Here is a 19229-nt window from a genome sequence, read left to right as displayed (position 1 = left end):
CCTCGCCTCAGCGGCGGCGCGGGCTGCTCCGGGGCGTCGAGGTCCTGGCGGGGCCTTGCCGCCGCCGCCGCCCGGCCTGCTGTAGCCTCCCTGGCTGTGTAACAACCGTAAAGGCAAAACGCCACGGTTACGTGGCTCTCGGCTCCGTGCTACCCAGATCTCGTCCAAACAGTTATAGCCGCGTATCCCCAGAAGTGAATTTAAGCCCGTGTCTGTACACCCACGTAACATTCGCTCTTCCGCCCTGTTCCTGAGGCGGGTGCCTTTGGCTGGGTACATTGGTGTTAAAAGGCCAGTCCCCCCGGGCAGAGCGAACCCAGCGAGGTGTTGGTATGCTTCAGCTAACGCCAGGTGTCGAGACACCTGTAGTGGGTGGTGAACTGCAGCCGTCGTGACTCTGCATCTCGGTCCATGCTGCCTGTGACCACTTCTTCAAAAGCTGAAGGGTGCCGGCCAAGGCCAAGCTCTCAGTTTCTGATGGAAACCTGTCCTGGGCCTGGCTCTCCAGGCCCTGCAAACAAGGCATTTGTGCAGTAATCAAGTTCTGGTTTTGTTGATCGTATCGTCTAAGCATCGATCTGTTATCAAATTAAGCAAATGTTATAAAACTTATCACTGCATTTCAAGTGGTGGTTGTTCAGCCTAATTTTGCTTCCCAGTTGTCCTTTGGAAAAAGTCTAGTTATTACACTAGCTTAATTCAAGCTATTGTGTGTTCAGCGTATAGCAAAAAGGATGGCTCCAAACACTGGGGTTCATCAGCATTCTGCTTCCCTGTTTATGTCTATAATGACATTATATGTCCCTCCTAATCGACGTTGCAGTTGTATGTTAGCTGTGGTAGGACTACTGAGGGTGTACTTTGGGTACGTGCTATGACACCAATACTGAGATTCATGTGCTGGGCAGTGGCATTGCTTACTGACACCTCTCTAAATCTGCTACCTTCTTATCCAGTATCTTTTGCTTACCTTCCCCCCCACCATCAAGTCCCTGGCTGTTACGGGTATGTTGAAAACCTCAGAATGTGAACTAAAAGCAGAAATGTCTAAGTGAGGTTGTCCAGAAACTCAGACAATAGCTGCGAGAGGTGTGAGCTGCCCTGTTCATATCAGTAAGGTGTTAACTCAGATACACCAGTGCAGTAGTTTTTAATGTCATCATTGTTAACTGCCTCTTGGCTCACGTACAAGAAAAAACGGGGAGAATCACAGTTTAGTAAATTGTTACTTTGTCTGATGCTTTGTTTTGTCGTCACAAAAGACACAAATATTCTCATGGCTTTGCCAGGCAGTGGGGAGTGAATATCAAGGAGTCCTCTGAAGCTCAGAATGTAGAACCTGTGAATTATGTCATTATTTGTATGGGAGGAGTTTTTTGACAGCCACAGTTTGGGAGGGAACTGTGGCTGTGTTATTAGGTGATTGCATCCAGTAAACAATTTGGTAGATAAATCCCATGACAAAATTTTATGTTACACTATTTTATTTTATCCTTCTTCAGAATGAATGTGCTGCAGCCCAGGATTGAAGTTGATTTTTGCATGCAGCACTTCCAGAACTCTGTAGGGTGCTGTTTTCAGTAGTAGAGGTCATGGGTTATTAGAAAGCTCATTTTCTCTTTAATGTGCATTTGGTTATAGCTGTCATTTTCAGATGCTGATGTCTGGATCCCTAGTTGAAGATTCACAAATGTGTAAAGAGAAAAGTAGGGTTATTGAGAGTAGCTTAGATAGACAGTACAGGTTTTGGTACCTATCCTGGACATTTTTGGGGGTCTAAAACAGAGGTGTTGAAGACTGGTTTCATAATTTTCCTAAGCTGCTTAAAATGTCTCTTACAGTCATGTGGAAATCTAGGCTGTTACAGCAGCAGTATATAAGTAGAAGGAGAGAATCAGGCTTGCAGAACGGTTGTGACTTGTTTCAGAGTGGCATGGGCAGTAAGACAGAGCTAGAAGAATACAGTGAAAGGAATGAAATTATAGCTTCAAAAGATAGGAAAAAATAACAGGAGATAAAGCAGTGTTGAATTTAAAGGGCAAAAATATCTAAGTAAAAGAAGAAGAGTTTCAACTTTTAATTAAACTTCTTTTAGATAATATTTGCAATGAAGAACATAAGTTGCCACTGTCAAGAAGGGAGTTGAATGAGAATGACCTTTTTGATATTGCTGGTGTCTTTGACCTGTATTGGGAACTTGAAGGGAGAAGCTAATTGCGATTTCCTGAAGTTGTTTGACACCACATTTTAAAGAACTGTTCTGGGAAAAGAGCTAAAAAATGAAAGATGTATTGGGACACTCCAGTGAGTTTTATAAGACTGAACGGTTTGAAAGGATTCTTTAGAGTTTAAAATCCAGAATAACATCTGCAGTCCTTGTGTTAATGTAACCAAAAGGCTTTCAGCCTTCTCTTCATGTCAGAACACCTCACGCTCTGCAAATTCTGAAAACACTGGTGTGTTTTGGTCATATCCACGATGTTAGTTTCTAAGATCTTCGTACTGATTGTTCATTAAATACATAGCTACAGAAATCAAAGGTACGCATTGTTTTTTCTTGTCTCTTAATCCTTATTTCCAGTTAAAAAAAAAAAGAAAAAGCAGGAAGAAAGGTATTTGGTCCTGTTACTCAAAAGCCTTGCTCTTAATTTGTTTGTGGTGTTCATTATTTGGAATGAAGAGTGTAAATTTTATCTTGAAAGGAGTGGTTAAAGAGCTAAATATTCAAGCTCTCAAGGAGTTTGATCAGATTTTTTTTAAATGGAACTTTTAGTTGTGATTTACATGTTTTTTCTTTATGTGTTATTACACAATTCTGAAAATCAGTAAAAAGGAGTATGTAGTGCTGTAGCCACCAATTAGTGTTATTGAGCATGGTGGGAAATCTTAGGTGGTTAGCATCTCCTCTTGTAATAATCGGGGGTTTCACTGGTTGTTAGATATTCCTGCATCCCTTCTTCATCCAGATGCCGGGTACTTCTTTCTATGTAGTTTTTTACCTGTTACTCATCTCTTGTTTCTGATGCAAATTATTGCACAGTTCTTGCGGTCACTGCTTAGCTCTATTTTATGTGGTCTGTTTGGTTTATATATTTCAGGTAGTTTGTGATTTTTGCAGGACCTTTCTCTGTTTCTTACTCCAGGTGGAAGCAAGCAATAAATTCTTGGACAACATCCACTGTTAGTTAGAAAGGGCATAGAGGAAATAGGGATTGTACACTTGGGACCAGTTTCAGATAGGCGCTCAAAAGTTTGGGTTTTGCTTAAAAAGTGTGGAACCCGATGTATAGGAATCCAATTGTATCTGTGCTGTTAGTATATTTTTGCCATACCAGAAAAAAACCCAGAATGTTTATTCGGTTGCTGAAATGTTGCTGCATGGTGTCTTTGTTTAAGTGACAGAAGGTTGTGTTGAGGATTTTACATGAGTTACCAAGTGAAGCATTGAGAAGCTTTACAATGGCGGAATTAAGGCTGGCTGTGCTATTTTAGTCCTTGGCCAGTCCACAGCCCTAGTTGTTACTGTGTTTTGTGCATTTTGCTGGAATCCTCATCCACAGTTGTCAGAAGGGATTTGAGGTGGGGTGGGGTGTTCCCCTTATAGGTAGCTCGCACCCAAAGTTTTCCTAACTGGCAGGTCTGTCATACTTGAAGAGTAGTTCAGGCTAGGTGTTAATGAACATGCATTATTTTCAGTAGTAAATATTAAGCCCTGATCTGTAATTAATTTTCAGGCACTGGCTTTGCTGTGTGATCAAGAGTGTAAAAAAAATCTCCTTGTGTCAAAAATCTTCACAAGCAACTTCAGGCTTGGCTTTACTTATTACTCACTAGATATATGAGCATTTGCAATCCACATGTAATTAACAAATGAGTGTGCTTTGTCAGGTCTGCTTTTCCTTTTCTTTCTAGATATTACAGACTTGCTGTAATACAGCCATTGTTCATTTTTAGCAAACAGGCTTGTCAGTATTCTCGTAATCCAATACTGCCATATTGCAAGAACATGAGCCCCAAAGCAAAATGTAAGATAACAAATTCAGCCAGTGAAAAAGGTGAAAATTGACTTTGAGGTGATGATAGAATGGTGAGAAGTTAAAGCTTTGGAAATTTTCCCTGGTGTTGTCATCCCTGTACTCCATCTTAATTTAAAATGATGTCAGTATTAGATAGAAAGATCTCTAAATCTGTAACTTTTTAAATACAAAGAAAGTTATTCATATACATTTAAAGAAGAAAAAATGGTTGCTATGTAGAGAAGCTGCACTGATCAGCTTCTTTTGCTTTTAAATCAGGGTTTCAGGGTATCATGTATGTTGTTTAACTTGAAGTGACAGAAGTGTTATAATCCATGTTGTCCTTCTATACTTTAAAACCTTAGTAGAGAGCAAAGTACTTAAGACTCTAGTTCGTATGCAGACACCTATGTGCAAATGAAATTACCAAACTCAGTAGCATTTCACGTGTGCATAAAGGTGTTTGGTCCTGGTCCATCATCAGTCAGTTCACACTGGATGTTTTTGACTGATAAAATCCATTGCCTTTAACAGGATCCTGAGTGGTTTTTGTGGGACCGAGGTTACAAAGCAGTATGCTGAAATTATTTGTCACTTTGGCCCCATGAACCTCTTGGCAGTAAGGGCACAGGAGCCCCCTCACAGGCTACCGGACTGGGTACTTAAAAGTATTAATTACATTGATATATAAAATTACAATTGTAGGAAAAAACTTAGATTTTTAGGAACATTTTTTTTTTTTCCTCCAATGAGTTTAATGGGTCTATCTCTAAATTAATTTGTTCCAATGTGTGACTTAGTGTTTTCAAATAGAGGTTTTAAGTAGTTGATAATATATTCAACGATACAGACTTTTTTGATAACTGTTTTTATGATGCAGATACGCACAAATGATTTCGCATGAATTAACATAAGATTGGTAACTTTTATTTAATACAAATTGGATAAGCTAGGCAGAGTAAAGGAGGTGAAAATTTTGAGTTGAATGCATTCTTTTCCTGGAGGAGTAGTAAGCTATAATTATCTTTGCCTATTCAAAACACTGTTACAAGTACACTAAAATAAATCTGAAATGGTTTTTGAAAAAATTTAACCTCTAGAGCCAACAGTCTGATTGATGAAAGGAATGTTTGCCAATAAACATGCAATTAACACTGTGCTGCTACTTCTGTTATTAATAAAAGTGTACTTTTTCAGTGTAGTTTTATAATAAGCTCGTAGACAAGTGTTTTAAAACAAATCTTCAGGATGAAATGGAATATTTACAGGAGAGAAATAATTTTTACCAAGTGATATAAAAAATAGCTGTATCCCCCAAATTAATGCACCTACATAACTTAGCTATAAACTTGTTATTCATTCTGCAGCCCATCTTAAGTGTTGTTTATACTATAGGTCCGCATATGGAAAAAAATGAGAGATTGGCTGGCAAACTCTTGTTTAGTAAACTCATCACAGATGACAGCAAGACCTTCCCTTCCAGGAAAAGATCTGTGTTACACTTCTTTGGAGTGGAGATTTTCTTTAAATGTGGTGTAAGTTAAAGAATGGGAATTCTGCATGTATCTTCTTGTTTTTCTTCCCCTTCACTGTAATAACTCTATTATTTCTGCACTGAAGTTTTCATTAATACTTTTTCAAGTTCTGTTTCTTAAAAAAGAAAGGCATCTTAGAAATCTGTTCACTGACAACTGCTTATCTTTGGTGGCAGCTCATAGGAAAAAGATAGTAAGGTGTATTTAAAAAAAAAAAAAAAGCCCCATTTATGGCTCCACATTTCTGAACCAAGGCCTCAAAATAATGAAAGTGATTGTTTTAAAATGTTTATATTTTGAATAGTGTTATATTTTTAACTTGGAGTCTTGAACCTTGACTGAACTTCGTACAGCATTTTTGCTAGTAAATAACATAACTGATGTCTAAAAATTGATGTAACTGGGACTTCAAGAAGAACATGTGGTATAATAGTTGCTAATGAAAATGTTAAAAACTTACTAAAACTGTCTCTGTTCTTTGTATGTACTGTGGTTCTTACTGAAATAGCTATAATATTTAAAGTACTACTTTGAGCTATTTTTTTAAAATGTGCATAGATAAACTGGACCAAAAAAAATCGAAATTACAGGTTGTATAATGAGAAATTCACATTTCAAAAACTCTTACTGGAATCACTTGACTCGCTTCCTCTTGGATGCAGAAAGTATGAGGCTTCTGTAAATATCTGGGTAGACAAGTTTTCAACTTTTTCTCAACTTCCCTGAGTAATCCATGTCCCTGCTACCTGAAGTTATGAGAGAGATGAAAACAGCGCTGTAAACTACCAGCAGGACGTAGTGACAAAAGGGTAAGTCGTTTACCAGCTGTGTTGAATGAAGAGGGGAGATGACAGGACTTTTCTCAGGACACTCTTCTAGGAAAGCTTTTGTCTTGGTATCCCCTTTTTGTAACAGTCTTCTAATTAATATGACAAGCTGCTACAGTTGCTTTCATTATTAGGACTGTACAGCAGCTTTGTATTTCATTCTCTTCTTGTCCTCGTGGAGGTCTGCTGCCTACAGCGCAGGTCTACACCGTGCTCCTCTTTTTCTCAAGGCCTTCCTGGAACCTGTGGTCAGAGGCAAGGAGGCCAGGAGAGTATTTGTCATCTGTTTTCCCAGCCTCCATACGGACTGGATTTGATGTGTATTCTGTGCTGTTCTAGTGGTTGTGATGCTTTTGTTCCTATTGATGCATTTATTTACTGATTTTTTTTTTTGTCATTTTTAGAAAAATAATGAAAACGGTTAAACCGAATGGCTGTGGTCCTTGGCCTTCCATGGCCAAGCAATAGCTTTTGCAGCTGAGGCTTTTGATCAACCGCAGAAAGCTATTACAATTGTAGTCTTGTGCCCTACATATTGTATGCGACCAGAGAACAATTTAAGCATTGAGATTTGCCAAAACCCACAGATTTTATTTGTTTTTTAAAAAAAAAAGTCTTAAATGTGTTCTTAGTGTTTTGCTGAATAGGGGTATCTCCCAATTTAGTAATCTGTCTCTTCTTCTTCCTTTAATTCTTTACACTGGGCTGAGGTGGTATGGAAAACAATTTCACTTTCCCAGAGGTATTCCCTTTTCTGTAGTTTTCTCCCCTTCTGTCTTTTTTTCTTGCAACTGCAAGTTTAGAACCTCTATACCCATTCTTTATCCTCTCCTCTATTCTTCATCCCCACAAGGAGTGGCAGCATTCTGGAATGTGTTGATCTCTGTCTTTAGGAAACATTCAGTAGTTTTACCACACAGATTCCTTGGCTGTAACCTTATTCACATTTTCAAGGAGCTAGCGATTTAGATGCTGTAACCCCTGCAAGCCTGTATTTGGTTTTAATTCTGGCTTAACTTCTGTATATACTTTTACAAAATACTTAGGTTTTACTGTTAATTGTATTTAGTCTGCCTTTTGTAACCTTTACTTGATTAGCTCATGTTCATCCATCTGTCCCTTGTAATGTTTGATGGTACTAGGAAGTTTCAACAGAATGTAAGGTAAAGATAGAATCTCAGAATATTAAGTTACTCTAACAAGTAAGTTTTGGCTGACAAGAGGAGAAGGAAAAGCTGCTGCTAATGTTTGTTTGGCCCTCTGGAAGCTGAGAGAAAGTGTGTTCTTGTTGGTTCACTTTGTGGCCAAAGGCCATGATCATCTCAATCTACCCAGAAGACCAGGCAAAGTGTGTGGAGCATGCGGGTGGGAACCAGAAGTACCAGCTTTCAAATGCAGAAGGCAGACTGTAGGAAAATGTATTTCTTGCTTGTCTGGGAATAATTTTATCGATGTTTTGAAGATAAAATAAACCAGTAGTAGGTCTGTCGTAATGCAGATTCTTCTGTAGGGACTAATCTGCAGCAAACCTGGTATTAGAGTAGGAATTACCTTTCTTAGTGCAGAATAGTGAACTTTCAAAAGGGGAAGAAAAGTACTTATTCTAGAAACTGTAATATAGTTGAAAAAAGGCAAAAGGAATGGATGGTTTCACATCATGGCTGTCTCATGTTTTTTGATGAAGTCTTGCTTCTGAGGTGTTGTTTCTTTGAAAGTTCTTGCCATATATGTTACTGCAGAGCTGACTGGGTTGGATTGATGATCTCCTTGCAAGTGCTTATATCAGAAATTCAGTTACTCTGCACGTAAACATACATTTCTAGCTGGTATTCAGTATTGTTAGTATTTGGGCCTTATTTTTCCTTAATATTTTGTATAAATGTTAGAGATACCAACTTCAGTACAGTGTTTTAAGGTCCTTGAAGGAAAATCACTATAATCATAATGCAACGGGCAGTTTAGAATTGAGGAAGAGTATTAAAATACTTAAGACGTTACAGCTGAAACTCATGAGTTTCGGTACAGCCCAAACTGAACTTCTGAATTTGAGCTATTTGGGGAGATGGTGGCACCCAGATGCCTAAAACTACCTCCTAGACTTTATATGATGATTTGAATTGCTTGCGCTTTTCATTGTTTAAAAACTGATACTTACCAACAAACTTCATTTTAAAAACTGTAGATGAGATTATAAGTGGTCTTTACTTCTGTTTCCTTTATACTGTTGAGTAATTACCTTTGAATTACTGTTGTAGCTCTCTTCTGATTCTTTGTACCGGACACTTCCCTGTGTCCTGATGTGCCCTCTCCTTACTGCGTTTTTAGCCTCTGCAGGTTTGACAACAGGGGACTAAACAGAGGGAGTTTGCCTGGAGCACAGCTCTGTTGTCATGGTTCTGGTTGAGCGTGTGTTAACACCGGTCCAGCTACTTCTTGCTGTCAGTCTTAAGCCCCTTTCCTTTTGAATAATCAAGCAGAAAATTGGGTGCTTACGCTCAGATAAAACCCAAAAGTCCTTCTTGACTGTTCCAGGCTAACAGGGAGGCCTTCTCTTGTCCTGTTTCCTTTCTAGCCTTCAGTTGCATTCCTGTCCGCTTCTCTTCTTTGTCAGTAGTGGGTGGCTGATCCTTGCATTGGACCCCTGTGCTTTGTTGTTGGAGGAACTGTGGTTGCTTCTAGCCACTGCTGCCAGTGGGGGAAGCCCAGCTGCACTTTGCGGGCCCTTAAGACTTCTGTGCTATCCGCTACATTTCCATGTATGGTGGAATAGATAGTGATACATAAAAGTTAAATAAAGTAATTATTAGAACTCTGATAATTATATTTAGTTGTACCCCAAACTGTAAATCAGTTGAGAAGCACTTTTTTACATATATTTGAGTTAGTTTTCTGTGTTGAACTGGTCGCTTACTGTGTCGTTAAGTGCATAATAGTGCTCATGTGATAGGGTTGGGTGAGGGCAATGGGGGACTGTCAAAACTTACCTTTTGGTGGCAGCTAGCAATCCACTTGCTTACCTGTATCCACACTAATAGATCAGCTTAGTTTCTGCCTACTTGAAGCACCAGTATAACTAATTAAAAAAAAAAAAAAAAAGCGGGGGGGCAGAATTGCCAACAAAAAGCTTAGGCTATAGTTTGAGCCAGTGGTGCTCATGGCAGTTGCAGTCTTCCCTTTGCTTGTTCCTAGTCTTACACAGTTCCCTTTCCTGGTGCTTTCATGCTGTTGTATAGTGAACTGGATTGGAGAATTTTTCTGGCTGAAGAATTGCCTGACAAGAAATTTATTTACCTTTAGACCAAATTAACTTCCCCTTTCAGTTCACCACAGGGCTGCAGAGCACATCTGTGTGGGCAGAGAGAGCATCACAGGGATTGGGAGAGGCAGGACTGCAGTAGTGCTGGCTTGCTTTGACTGAAGTCGTTCAAGGTAGAGCTGAGGCACGCAGCTTGGTGGTGCTGTCCCTGCCATGTCATTCAGCTGAACTGATGTATCCTGCTTTTTAAAAACCGTGTAAAATTTTGACAGTTTTGTGTTGTCTGTGACATAATAAATGCTCGGTACAGTAATTGTACTGATATTCTGCAGACAGTTAAAATGAAGGATATTTAATTGTAATTACTTTATCTCAGTCATGAAAATTGGAGCATTGAAGCAAATCCAAGTCATGAGCTATTTGTTTGGCATTTTTGCTGTATTTACATCAGATGCTTTGTTTTCTTTCTTTCGCTGTAGAAATTCCAAGTAAGAAATTTTTGAGGAGAAAAATAAGTCTTTAGTTCAGATTCTGTATATTGCTCATTGTAATCCTCTGTTTCATTACCTGATTCCCCTAGTAATATCATAGATTCAATACTGTGTAACCTCATAATGTAACCTCATAGCATTAGTAAACTTTAAAACATGATGAGTTAGAAATGGCTAGAGAAATGTTAGTCTCTGTTGCCTTTTGATCTAGAAGTAGATGCAGATGCTCTGAAAAATAGGTGGTGTTTGAAAGCAGTAGGTAATTTAAATTCTGCTTCTTTCCTTAATTTCAATAAATCACACTTTTAATTAATTTCATCTAAATTTTTTTATAAGCAATTTTTAAATGAATTGATTGTCACTCAAAATAACAGTGTATCTGACAGTAGAGTTTTCATAATGTGAGCACCACAGCTGATGCTATTCTGAAGTGTAATGTCAACATCAAAGGAGGGAAACCAGGTAATTGGTAAAACTGTGTTGGACTATACAATGTTCTGAACAAATATCCTTTAAAGGGTTTTTAACTCAGAAGCTAAGAAGTAAAAAGCTGTGCTTGGTAAATTCTCATCCCTTTGTTTTTAAGAAAGTGGATTTGGAAATGCACTTTTTTTCAAAATGGTCTGTGTTGTTAACTATTCAAAAATTGCTAGCTGTACTCAAGAGTACTGAATTGTGTTCTGAGACAACTGAAAGCAAACTGCAAGTATACTTTTAAGCACAGAGTTCAGGCAGCAGCATTTGTTCTTGTTAAGTTGAATTTCTCAACGAAAAACTCCTAGATCCTCCATTTAAGAGGTTTCTTAGTTTAAAGAACTGAAGTCTGCCATGTGACAATACAAATTTCAGGTTGTGCTCTAATATGTGCTGTATTTCTCAGCTTTATGACAGTGAGTAAAAAAGCCGGTTTGTAGAGATAATGTACATAGAAAAATACTAGTATCCTGAAATAAAAGTAATTCTCAACCTTTGTGCAGTCTGTATGCAGACCTTCTGTTTAGTAAGGCAGAAATTAGAATGTGCTGCCAGAATTTTCTTCATAATTTTTGGTTCATTGTGCACATTGAGCAGAACAGAAATATTCAGGATAATGCTCACATTTGTATCTGAGCAATTTTAAATCCTGGACTTTCCTGCCTTTTGATCTGTCTGGTCCTTCCATGGTACTTTATGTTGCTAGTTTGTGACAGTTTTAGTATACTAGTGTATCTTATATAAACAGTGCTGTGTTATTTCTGTAGATGGACTTTCTCTGATGTAGAGATAAAAAAAAATCTTTTTTTTTCCTATTTTTTGTTTTTATCATTATTGCAGAAAGTTCTAAGCTGAGACATGTAGAAAAAGATGTTTTGATTCCACAAATAATGAGGGATCGAGCCAAGGAGCTGTGTTCAGATAAAGTGCAAGGTAAGAGTCAGATATTCATTGGGAGATCAGATGTATTCACTTTTGTGCCCTGAATATAATCCTTGGTTTTGAAGTCAAGTAGTCAGAGAATTAATATGTATGATCTGCATCTTATCTGTTCACTGTGAAACCAGTAGTAAAGCATATAAATCTGCTGTGTTGGCTTTGGCTGCTTGGTGATGTGGATTTTTTTCCAAAATGACTTGTTCTCGAGGGCTGTGGAATTCAGTATGATTAATATAAAACTTTCCACATCTCCGTCTAGACTATGTAATGACAGAGCAACACAACAGTTACTGTATTCCTGTACATAATATTTGATACTTACATAAATGAAATTGTCTCATGTGAGCCTTCAGTTAGGGTCTCCCTCATTACGATAAATTTATTTAGATATTCCCAATTAACTGCATCCTTTCCCTGGCCCAATATTTTAATGATACATGCACATAAACACACACATGTTATTAGTCAGATGTTGAAATAGGGTGGTACGGCCCATTTTTGCATGTTTTCATTTTCTTTTGAAGAGTACTGGACAATAACTCTTTAAAGTTGGGTATCACCACTTCTGACACCCAGCTGTTCATATATTCCTCGCAGAAAGCTGGAGCTTTTTGAAGTACCAGAAGGATAGAGCTACTTATGCACAGGTTAGCTGAGAATGTTGCTATAAGAGGGGTGTAAGAATGGAAAAAAAATTTAGGCCACAGAATTATTCTATACAAGTGGCATGCTTTCAGTAGAGGGCACTTGCCTCTTGTTATCTAGATCTGTGCTCTCTAAACTTTTTTGATCATGCACTCCATCAGTAACATTTTCTGAGCACGCAATCCCATTATACGTATATTTATTTATAAATTATATACATGTACCACTCTACTAGTATATTATGTACATTGTAAAACAAAAAAATAGAAATTAAAAAAGGATGAGATAAAGATGAAATAAACAGTACTTTAAAATAATTTTTATGTTATTTATCAATGGTACAAAACCCTTTTTGCTCTTAAAATATTACTATTAGTAACAATATTTTTATTGAGAGCTATATGGTTGAATATGCTTCATTATTTTTTTAAATCTTTGTTTAACACTTTGTGATACAGCAATTTGAAGGTCTGGTTCTGAGTTCAGTTTATTTCAATACTTGTTTTAATGGGTGTCATAGCTGAAAAAGATACCTCACAAAGATGCATAGATCCCAATGGAAGAGGTGCATTGTTGCCTGCACTTACTAAATAATGATACTCGTTTTTCAATCCCATCCACAAGTTCTGCAAAGGTTTTGCTTGAAATTGGGCTAGTAAATGATCATCTTCCCTGATGCCAATCAGTTGCTCTTCCAAACTAATCAGAAGGTGTTGCATGTTTATATTTTTAACAAATAGGTTCAAAACCCACTGAAACTCTCATTTGGAAGGTTTTTAAACAGGTTAGAAAATTCTGTTTCTGTCCTTTTAAAGTGTACAGATATGAGAGGTCTTTATAGGTGAAACACTTGCATTGTGTTCAGCAACAAAACCAAAACCAAAGCAAAACAAAAAAATCACATAAAGAGGGGAACACATCCAAACATCTGTTTTCAAAATGCTCTCTCCATAGGATGAGTTTCTTCTGAAAAGCAGTTACTTTCTCACTCATTGTTAAAGCATCACCTTCACCTCGAAGGGACACATTAAGTGTGTTTATTTCTTGGAAACACCTGCTAGGTAGCAAACTACTCACAGCCACCTGCCATCACCAAAAAGGTCAGCAAATGTGGAACACTTGTCTTTTTGTAAAAGAAAAATGTGTAAAGTTTGACAACTCTTTTAAGCACTTTGCCACAAGATACCCAGCAAGCCTCTGTGTGGTGCAAGAGATTTTCATGGTCACACCCATCTCATTACAAAGTCTGGTAAAGATGCTACTGTTTGAAGGGCTTGTTTTTATAAAGTTAACCACACTGATGTCATCCTGTAGCACTTTGTGCACTCCTGGCTCCAACTTCTTTGCTGCAATAGCTTGCCTATGAGTGATGCAGTGAAGGAGTTTCACATGCGGTGCTATGTCTGTAGCCTTACCCTGGAATCTCTTTTTTATTCCATTCAAAGTAGCTGCTCCATCAGTGGTTACACTTGCCCAGTTTTTCCATAAAACATTGTTTTCATTAAAGAAGCCATTTCTTTTTGAGAATATATCTTCTCTAGCACAGCTCTCCTTGAATGGCCCACAAAAAAAATAGTTCTTCATGTATTTCATTATTGAAATGCAAATACCATAAGCTGAGAGAAGTTCAAAACATCTGTACTTTCCTCCAACTGTATAGCAAACCTCCCACACTGTGTCACTTGTTCTAATACTTGCTTCTTCAAGTCTTCAGCAGTGTCTTCTACGCATCTTCCAATAGTATTCACTGACAAAGGTATGCATTTTAGTTTGTTGCCATAATGTTTTGCATGTATTATTTGAGTGATTTTTACCGTGGCAGGAAGAACAATTGTTTCCCCGATGGTATGTGGCTTTTTGTCTTTCACTGTTACCTAAGAAACTTCAGAAATGGCTTCTAGACATTATCACTAGGTTTAGAGTCAAGTCTAGTTAAAGTGGACCACTGTATTTCCCAGGAGCTGCTTTTAGGGGTTCTCCAAAAGACATAAAAGAGTAGTGTTACAATAAATTTGAGATGAGTAAGTGGGAAGAGAGTTGGGAATATCTGCCAAAGTAAAGTGGCATCACATGACAGGTAGCTTCCAGTGCTGCCAGAAGGAGTTAATACACCTTTTTTTCATTTGAATGATAGTTGAATCATTTTTACTTTGAACTCTGTACCTGTTAGGGGGAAAAAAAATGAAGAGGAAAAGCAATTACAGTAATGTGGGTCATGGAAAGACAATGTCAGTTAAAAGTATTTTGAGAGCATGCTATTTGTATACTCTTGTTTGGGGGTAGACCAAAGGGAGTGTGTGTGTGTGTTTTTTCTCCTCTGAACTTTCTCTGTGTAAGATGAGGACTTTGGCTTCAGCATCTTAGTTTTCTGTAGCAGCAACCAATATTGGAGAGTCGAGCTGTGAGTTGTGGACCATTACCTTATAGCTTCTCCATGTGTTTGCCTCCATAAATTTTAAAGCAAAATGCTATCGGGTTTTTTTTCTGTGATGTTAGGTGAAACTATATTTTTTTAATTCTTTCTCCTGAATAGAGTTCAGTTGTGTATCTTTAGGAGAATGAGGTTTGTGGATGCATCTGTCTCCCCCTCATTCCTCTGTCACCTGTAAGCCAGCTTTGATCAAATTGTGGGGAAGTTAGAGGTAGAAACTGAATATTTTCGATACAATTTTTATGATCAAAGAGACAAGCAAAATCCACAGTGATAAACTGAATATTTTCGATACAATTTTTATGATCAAAGAGACAAGCAAAATCCACAGTGATATCCCTATTTAAAAAAAGGTGGTAGCATAAGTTCAGCTATTTTGTTGTACACCATTTAATCTGGACAGGACAGGGAGAGAGACCAAACCACGGGAAAAGAAGCTTAAGCAGTTTTGGGCTGTGATACAGTTTGCGTGCCACAAAGTGTAGACATGTGCATGAAATTGTGCTGTGTACACTAAGTGGCATAGCTACTCATGTAACTTGCTCTCAGTGTAGGGTTTTTCTGCTTTATGTTAATTTTGTCTGAACAGCTCCTATTAATTAATACACCTTTTTATCATTTTGTCTTTAGGAAATTGTGGTAAATGCATTGGTAATACAGGAAATAAAGCTATTCTACAAGTATGGTCCTTTACAATTTACTTGATCACGCTAGGTTCATATGTGTCCCTATGGGGAGCCCCTATACATTCAATAGTGCTCTGCGTGAGCACAGGGGTCCATCTGTATACAGTCCGTTACCTTAGCCTGCAGCTATACCACCTAGAGCTGTGTGCTTATCAGAGCTAATAATGCAAGTAGTGACAGCCTGTCCAGCTCGTGTTCAAGAGCCATCCAGGGAACAGAAACCCCAAGGGTTAAAAAAATAAATAAAAAATAAAGGTTTTGTTAACTCCAGGGGTAATTCTGCTACCCTAGCACGGTTAAATAGGTGACCCATTGCTGTGCTTGGTTGTTAGCATACCAGAGTAGCTTAGGGATGAAATAACCATGAAAATGTGTCCACCTGATAATTTTTAAGAAAAGTGAAGGATTGTGTCTGGTCATATTTCATTTTACTTAGATTATTTAAATTTGCTTTGAATTTTTTTCAGGTTGTTCCAGTATAGTTCTTGTGTGTGCTGCATGTTCCTCAAGAATTTAGTACATCGCAGTTGCAGAATACTTTGTGTTTAAGATTTTCAAGCACTTTTTCAGGGAAAATGGGTATATTAGTAATTTTGTTAAGAGGGTGAACATGCTTTCTGCAAAACACTAGTTAGTTTTCCATGACCATTATGTAAATATGCTTTATTGTGTTACTATCCATGCACTGTATGTATGTGAAATTGTGGGCACAATGTGTGTGAGTTTGGAGTGTCAAAAGTGTTGTAAAAAACAAGCAAACAAAAAAAATCACAACAACATTGTCATACAGGAACTTTTCACTGTATTTGTACAAACTGTAGCATGAGTTCATCTGAAATAATATTAAATCCATGTATTTCTGTATTGGTGTGTCTTTGGCATATAAAAATACGTGCTTTCAAACTGAAGTAGCTAAAAGGAACATTTATTTACCTTTGCCTCATCTATTGCTTTTATGAAGTAATTTCTTAAGCAAGCTGTTTTCCTTTAAAATTATCAAGTTTTTGGCTTTAATTTCCAGTTATAAAATTTAAATTTGAGTAAACTTCCTTGAAGAAAAATAATAGCAAATTTCAGGAACCTGAAGTTAGCATTTTTCATCAGAAATGTTATCTTTAGCTTATCAAAACTTCTGTAGTTTCATCTAGCTGTGCTGTGCTTTCCATAACTCCTCTCTGCTCTGAAACTAGGGACACTCACTAAAAAAAAAAACCTGCAAGAGCTTTGGTTGATCTTGATCATATCTACAGAAATGTTTGTTCCATTTCTTAAGAGCACTTATTTTGCTGTTCAGAGTTACCGATTCTGAAATTTAACTTGATGGGTTTAGGTAGAGAAGAACTTTTGAGGACAGAAATGTACAAACTTTAAGGATTGTACGCTCCGTTCAGTTTGATTTTGGGTTCCTTGACTTGGAAAATAAAAACAGAAACAGCTGACTAACTTTTGATGGATTGTGGGTTTGGACTCTGAAGAAGTTGTCTTAAGTTGAGGTCCCCAAAAGAAATTACTGGATTACCGAGTCAGTCATGAGATCATAATTTTGTATTATATTTGTTGTATAAGTTTTGTGTATTTGTCATATTATAAAGCAATTCTGCTCACCTTCCAAAACTTCACAATCTTTTTTTGCTAGGAGAAAATCAATCTTGTTGAGATTGGGATTGTCTCTTGTTGAGACAAGGGATTTTAGTTCTAAACTTTTTTCTTCTAAATTTTGGTGTCTACTACTGATACATGGCCTGCATTTGGGCCTTTCAGGGTCATCAAGAGTGACTTTCAGATGTCTTCTGTACTTGTGACTCATTTGTAAGGCTCAAGGATTCAAGCAGGAAATTGAGCTACACACTTTTCAGGGTGAATACAGGGATAGATAGTTCAAATTAGTCTGTTCTGCCATTAGGAAGGTAGTGAAGTAAGGGAAACAATTTGGATGATTGAAGACCTGATCCTGCCTGTGACTCTGCAAATGAGAACGTGACCATTTCTTGTTTGAAGCTTGCTGTGGGAGATACGCATTTGGCCAAGATGACAAGTTGTTTTGTCCTTTTTTACGTTGGTTCTGTTGTCTGTAGGAACTGTGTAATTGCTGAAAAAAACCTTGATACTTGGCAAGTCTTTAAAAATGGTTTGGAAAGTGTGGCTGGAAAAGGACATTTCCAAGCAGCCACCCTCCTCCCATGCTTGTTTCCCCATTAGCCCTCTCCTCCTCAGGGCTCATGTTGATACTTAGTGAAAATGATGGGATGCAACACTACTGCAGGCTTCTCTACAGCTGAGCATGACCAGTGTCAACCAGAGTTTTGATAATGTGCAGTTACTCAACAGTCCTGTCACTGACATTATCTCTGTCCCCGTAGGGGCCACCTGCTCTAGACCGTGACCCTTACACCTGACACATCAAGGCCCATAAAACCAAAGAATTTCTGATTGAACTACATGTGATGCTGCACATTTAAATGCCCAAGCACACCTTTAGATATTCATTCAAAAAAAAAAAAAAGTCTTGTTATATATACTTTCTTGTCAGAAATGCAGATAATAAAATGTGTGAAGTACTTAGCAAATTTCAGCTTGATGTTACTCAGTGGAGTTGCTCACTTTCCTTTGTATTGCAGGACAAGTACTGTTAATTGATGCAAACCCTTGCTGAATGCTGGGGGCGGATTAACCTGTTGGTACCTACAGTCATGGTTCTGAGGTTGACCCTGGAAGATGCTAAGACTGATAGTAGTGGGAAATTACATGACAGTCTTACTTTCTTGAAGCAAATTAAAACTAAAATCACCATTTATTACTGAACTTTGTTCATCTGCTTTGCTTCATTGTGAAAATAATAGTCCTTACAAATTTTTTTTGTAAATTCACATATTCTAGGAGTATCTGGGAATATAGTTGTCTTCTAATTGACCAAAGCAAAAAGATTGAGTAACTGAAAAAAATCAATGAGTTAACATGACAGCTCCTGGTAACTTCTTTTTAATTGAGCTGTTGGGGCCAGAAATGCTTATACGTGGTTGTGTACATATTGTTCAGAGCTTGATGGAAAGCCTGAGAGGTGACATGGGCGGAATCATAGATGTTATAACTGGAATAGCCTTCTCTTACGAGGATCAAAAAAGAATGCTGCGTTGCTACCTGCAGCTTCATATTCGTGAGAGGAAAGTTAGTATAATTTGAGAACATAGTTTCAATACAATGACAAAACTGCAAGTGGAGAAGAGAAGACGAATGTTATCCTTTCTTGCTGTATTTATTATCTGAATATTAAAGTACATTATAGTCATATTTTGTGTGACCTCATGACCCTATATGAAGCTATTGAGATTACTGTTTCAACATGCGCAGTTGTCAGTTATTTAAATTATTTTAGATGTTTTGATAGTGTACAGCTGTATTTAGTACTGGTGATAAATTACTACATGTTTTTCCCTGGCTAGCATTTCTCGAGAGTAAGGTGCTGAATTTTTACATGATGTTCTTGTTCGCGCACAATAGCTTTTATTTTGAAAAAATGATTCAGCTCTATATATTTCCAATGAACATTTACTCTCATCACATTTAGCTATGTGAATTAATACAATCTCTAGAGGGATTATGGTATATTGAGCTTTGCTCCAGCAAACTGGTCAGAGAGAACAGCTATATGTAAATTACAGTTTGAAGAAATGAGATCCTAGATCTCATGGTCTTTTTTTTAAATGATACTTACAGCTTTAACTACCCTAAGCTAATTTAGGGGATTTTATAGAAAAGAAATATGGGAGCATATTGTGTTGGTTGGTGATGGAAATCTAAGTATTCTAACTAGTGTTAGGACTTAGAAGAAAATGTTTGGGGAGGGAACTTACCCTATTTGATTTTTTTTTTCCTTCCCCCCTCCATGTCATTTCAACCCAGCTGATGACAAAAAATGGGTCAGACTGCTA

General features: G+C 37.6%; 1 protein-coding gene across 1 annotated transcript in view; it reads left to right on the top strand.

The window, feature by feature from the left end:
- Positions 1 to 19229, top strand: part of CMC1 (C-x(9)-C motif containing 1) — a 45950-nt gene that overhangs the window by 544 nt on the left and 26177 nt on the right. The window contains exon 2 of the mRNA XM_010584326.1: positions 11440 to 11532. Coding sequence (XP_010582628.1) covers positions 11440 to 11532 — 93 coding nt within the window. The remainder of the gene's footprint in view (positions 1 to 11439; positions 11533 to 19229) is intronic.

Source organism: Haliaeetus leucocephalus, unplaced genomic scaffold (genome assembly GCF_000737465.1).
Source record: "Haliaeetus leucocephalus isolate CR32 unplaced genomic scaffold, Haliaeetus_leucocephalus-4.0 Scaffold973, whole genome shotgun sequence".
Lineage (NCBI taxonomy): Eukaryota > Metazoa > Chordata > Aves > Accipitriformes > Accipitridae > Haliaeetus > Haliaeetus leucocephalus.
Note: the sequence above shows the minus strand (reverse complement) of the source record. Positions and strands in the feature narration are given on the sequence as shown.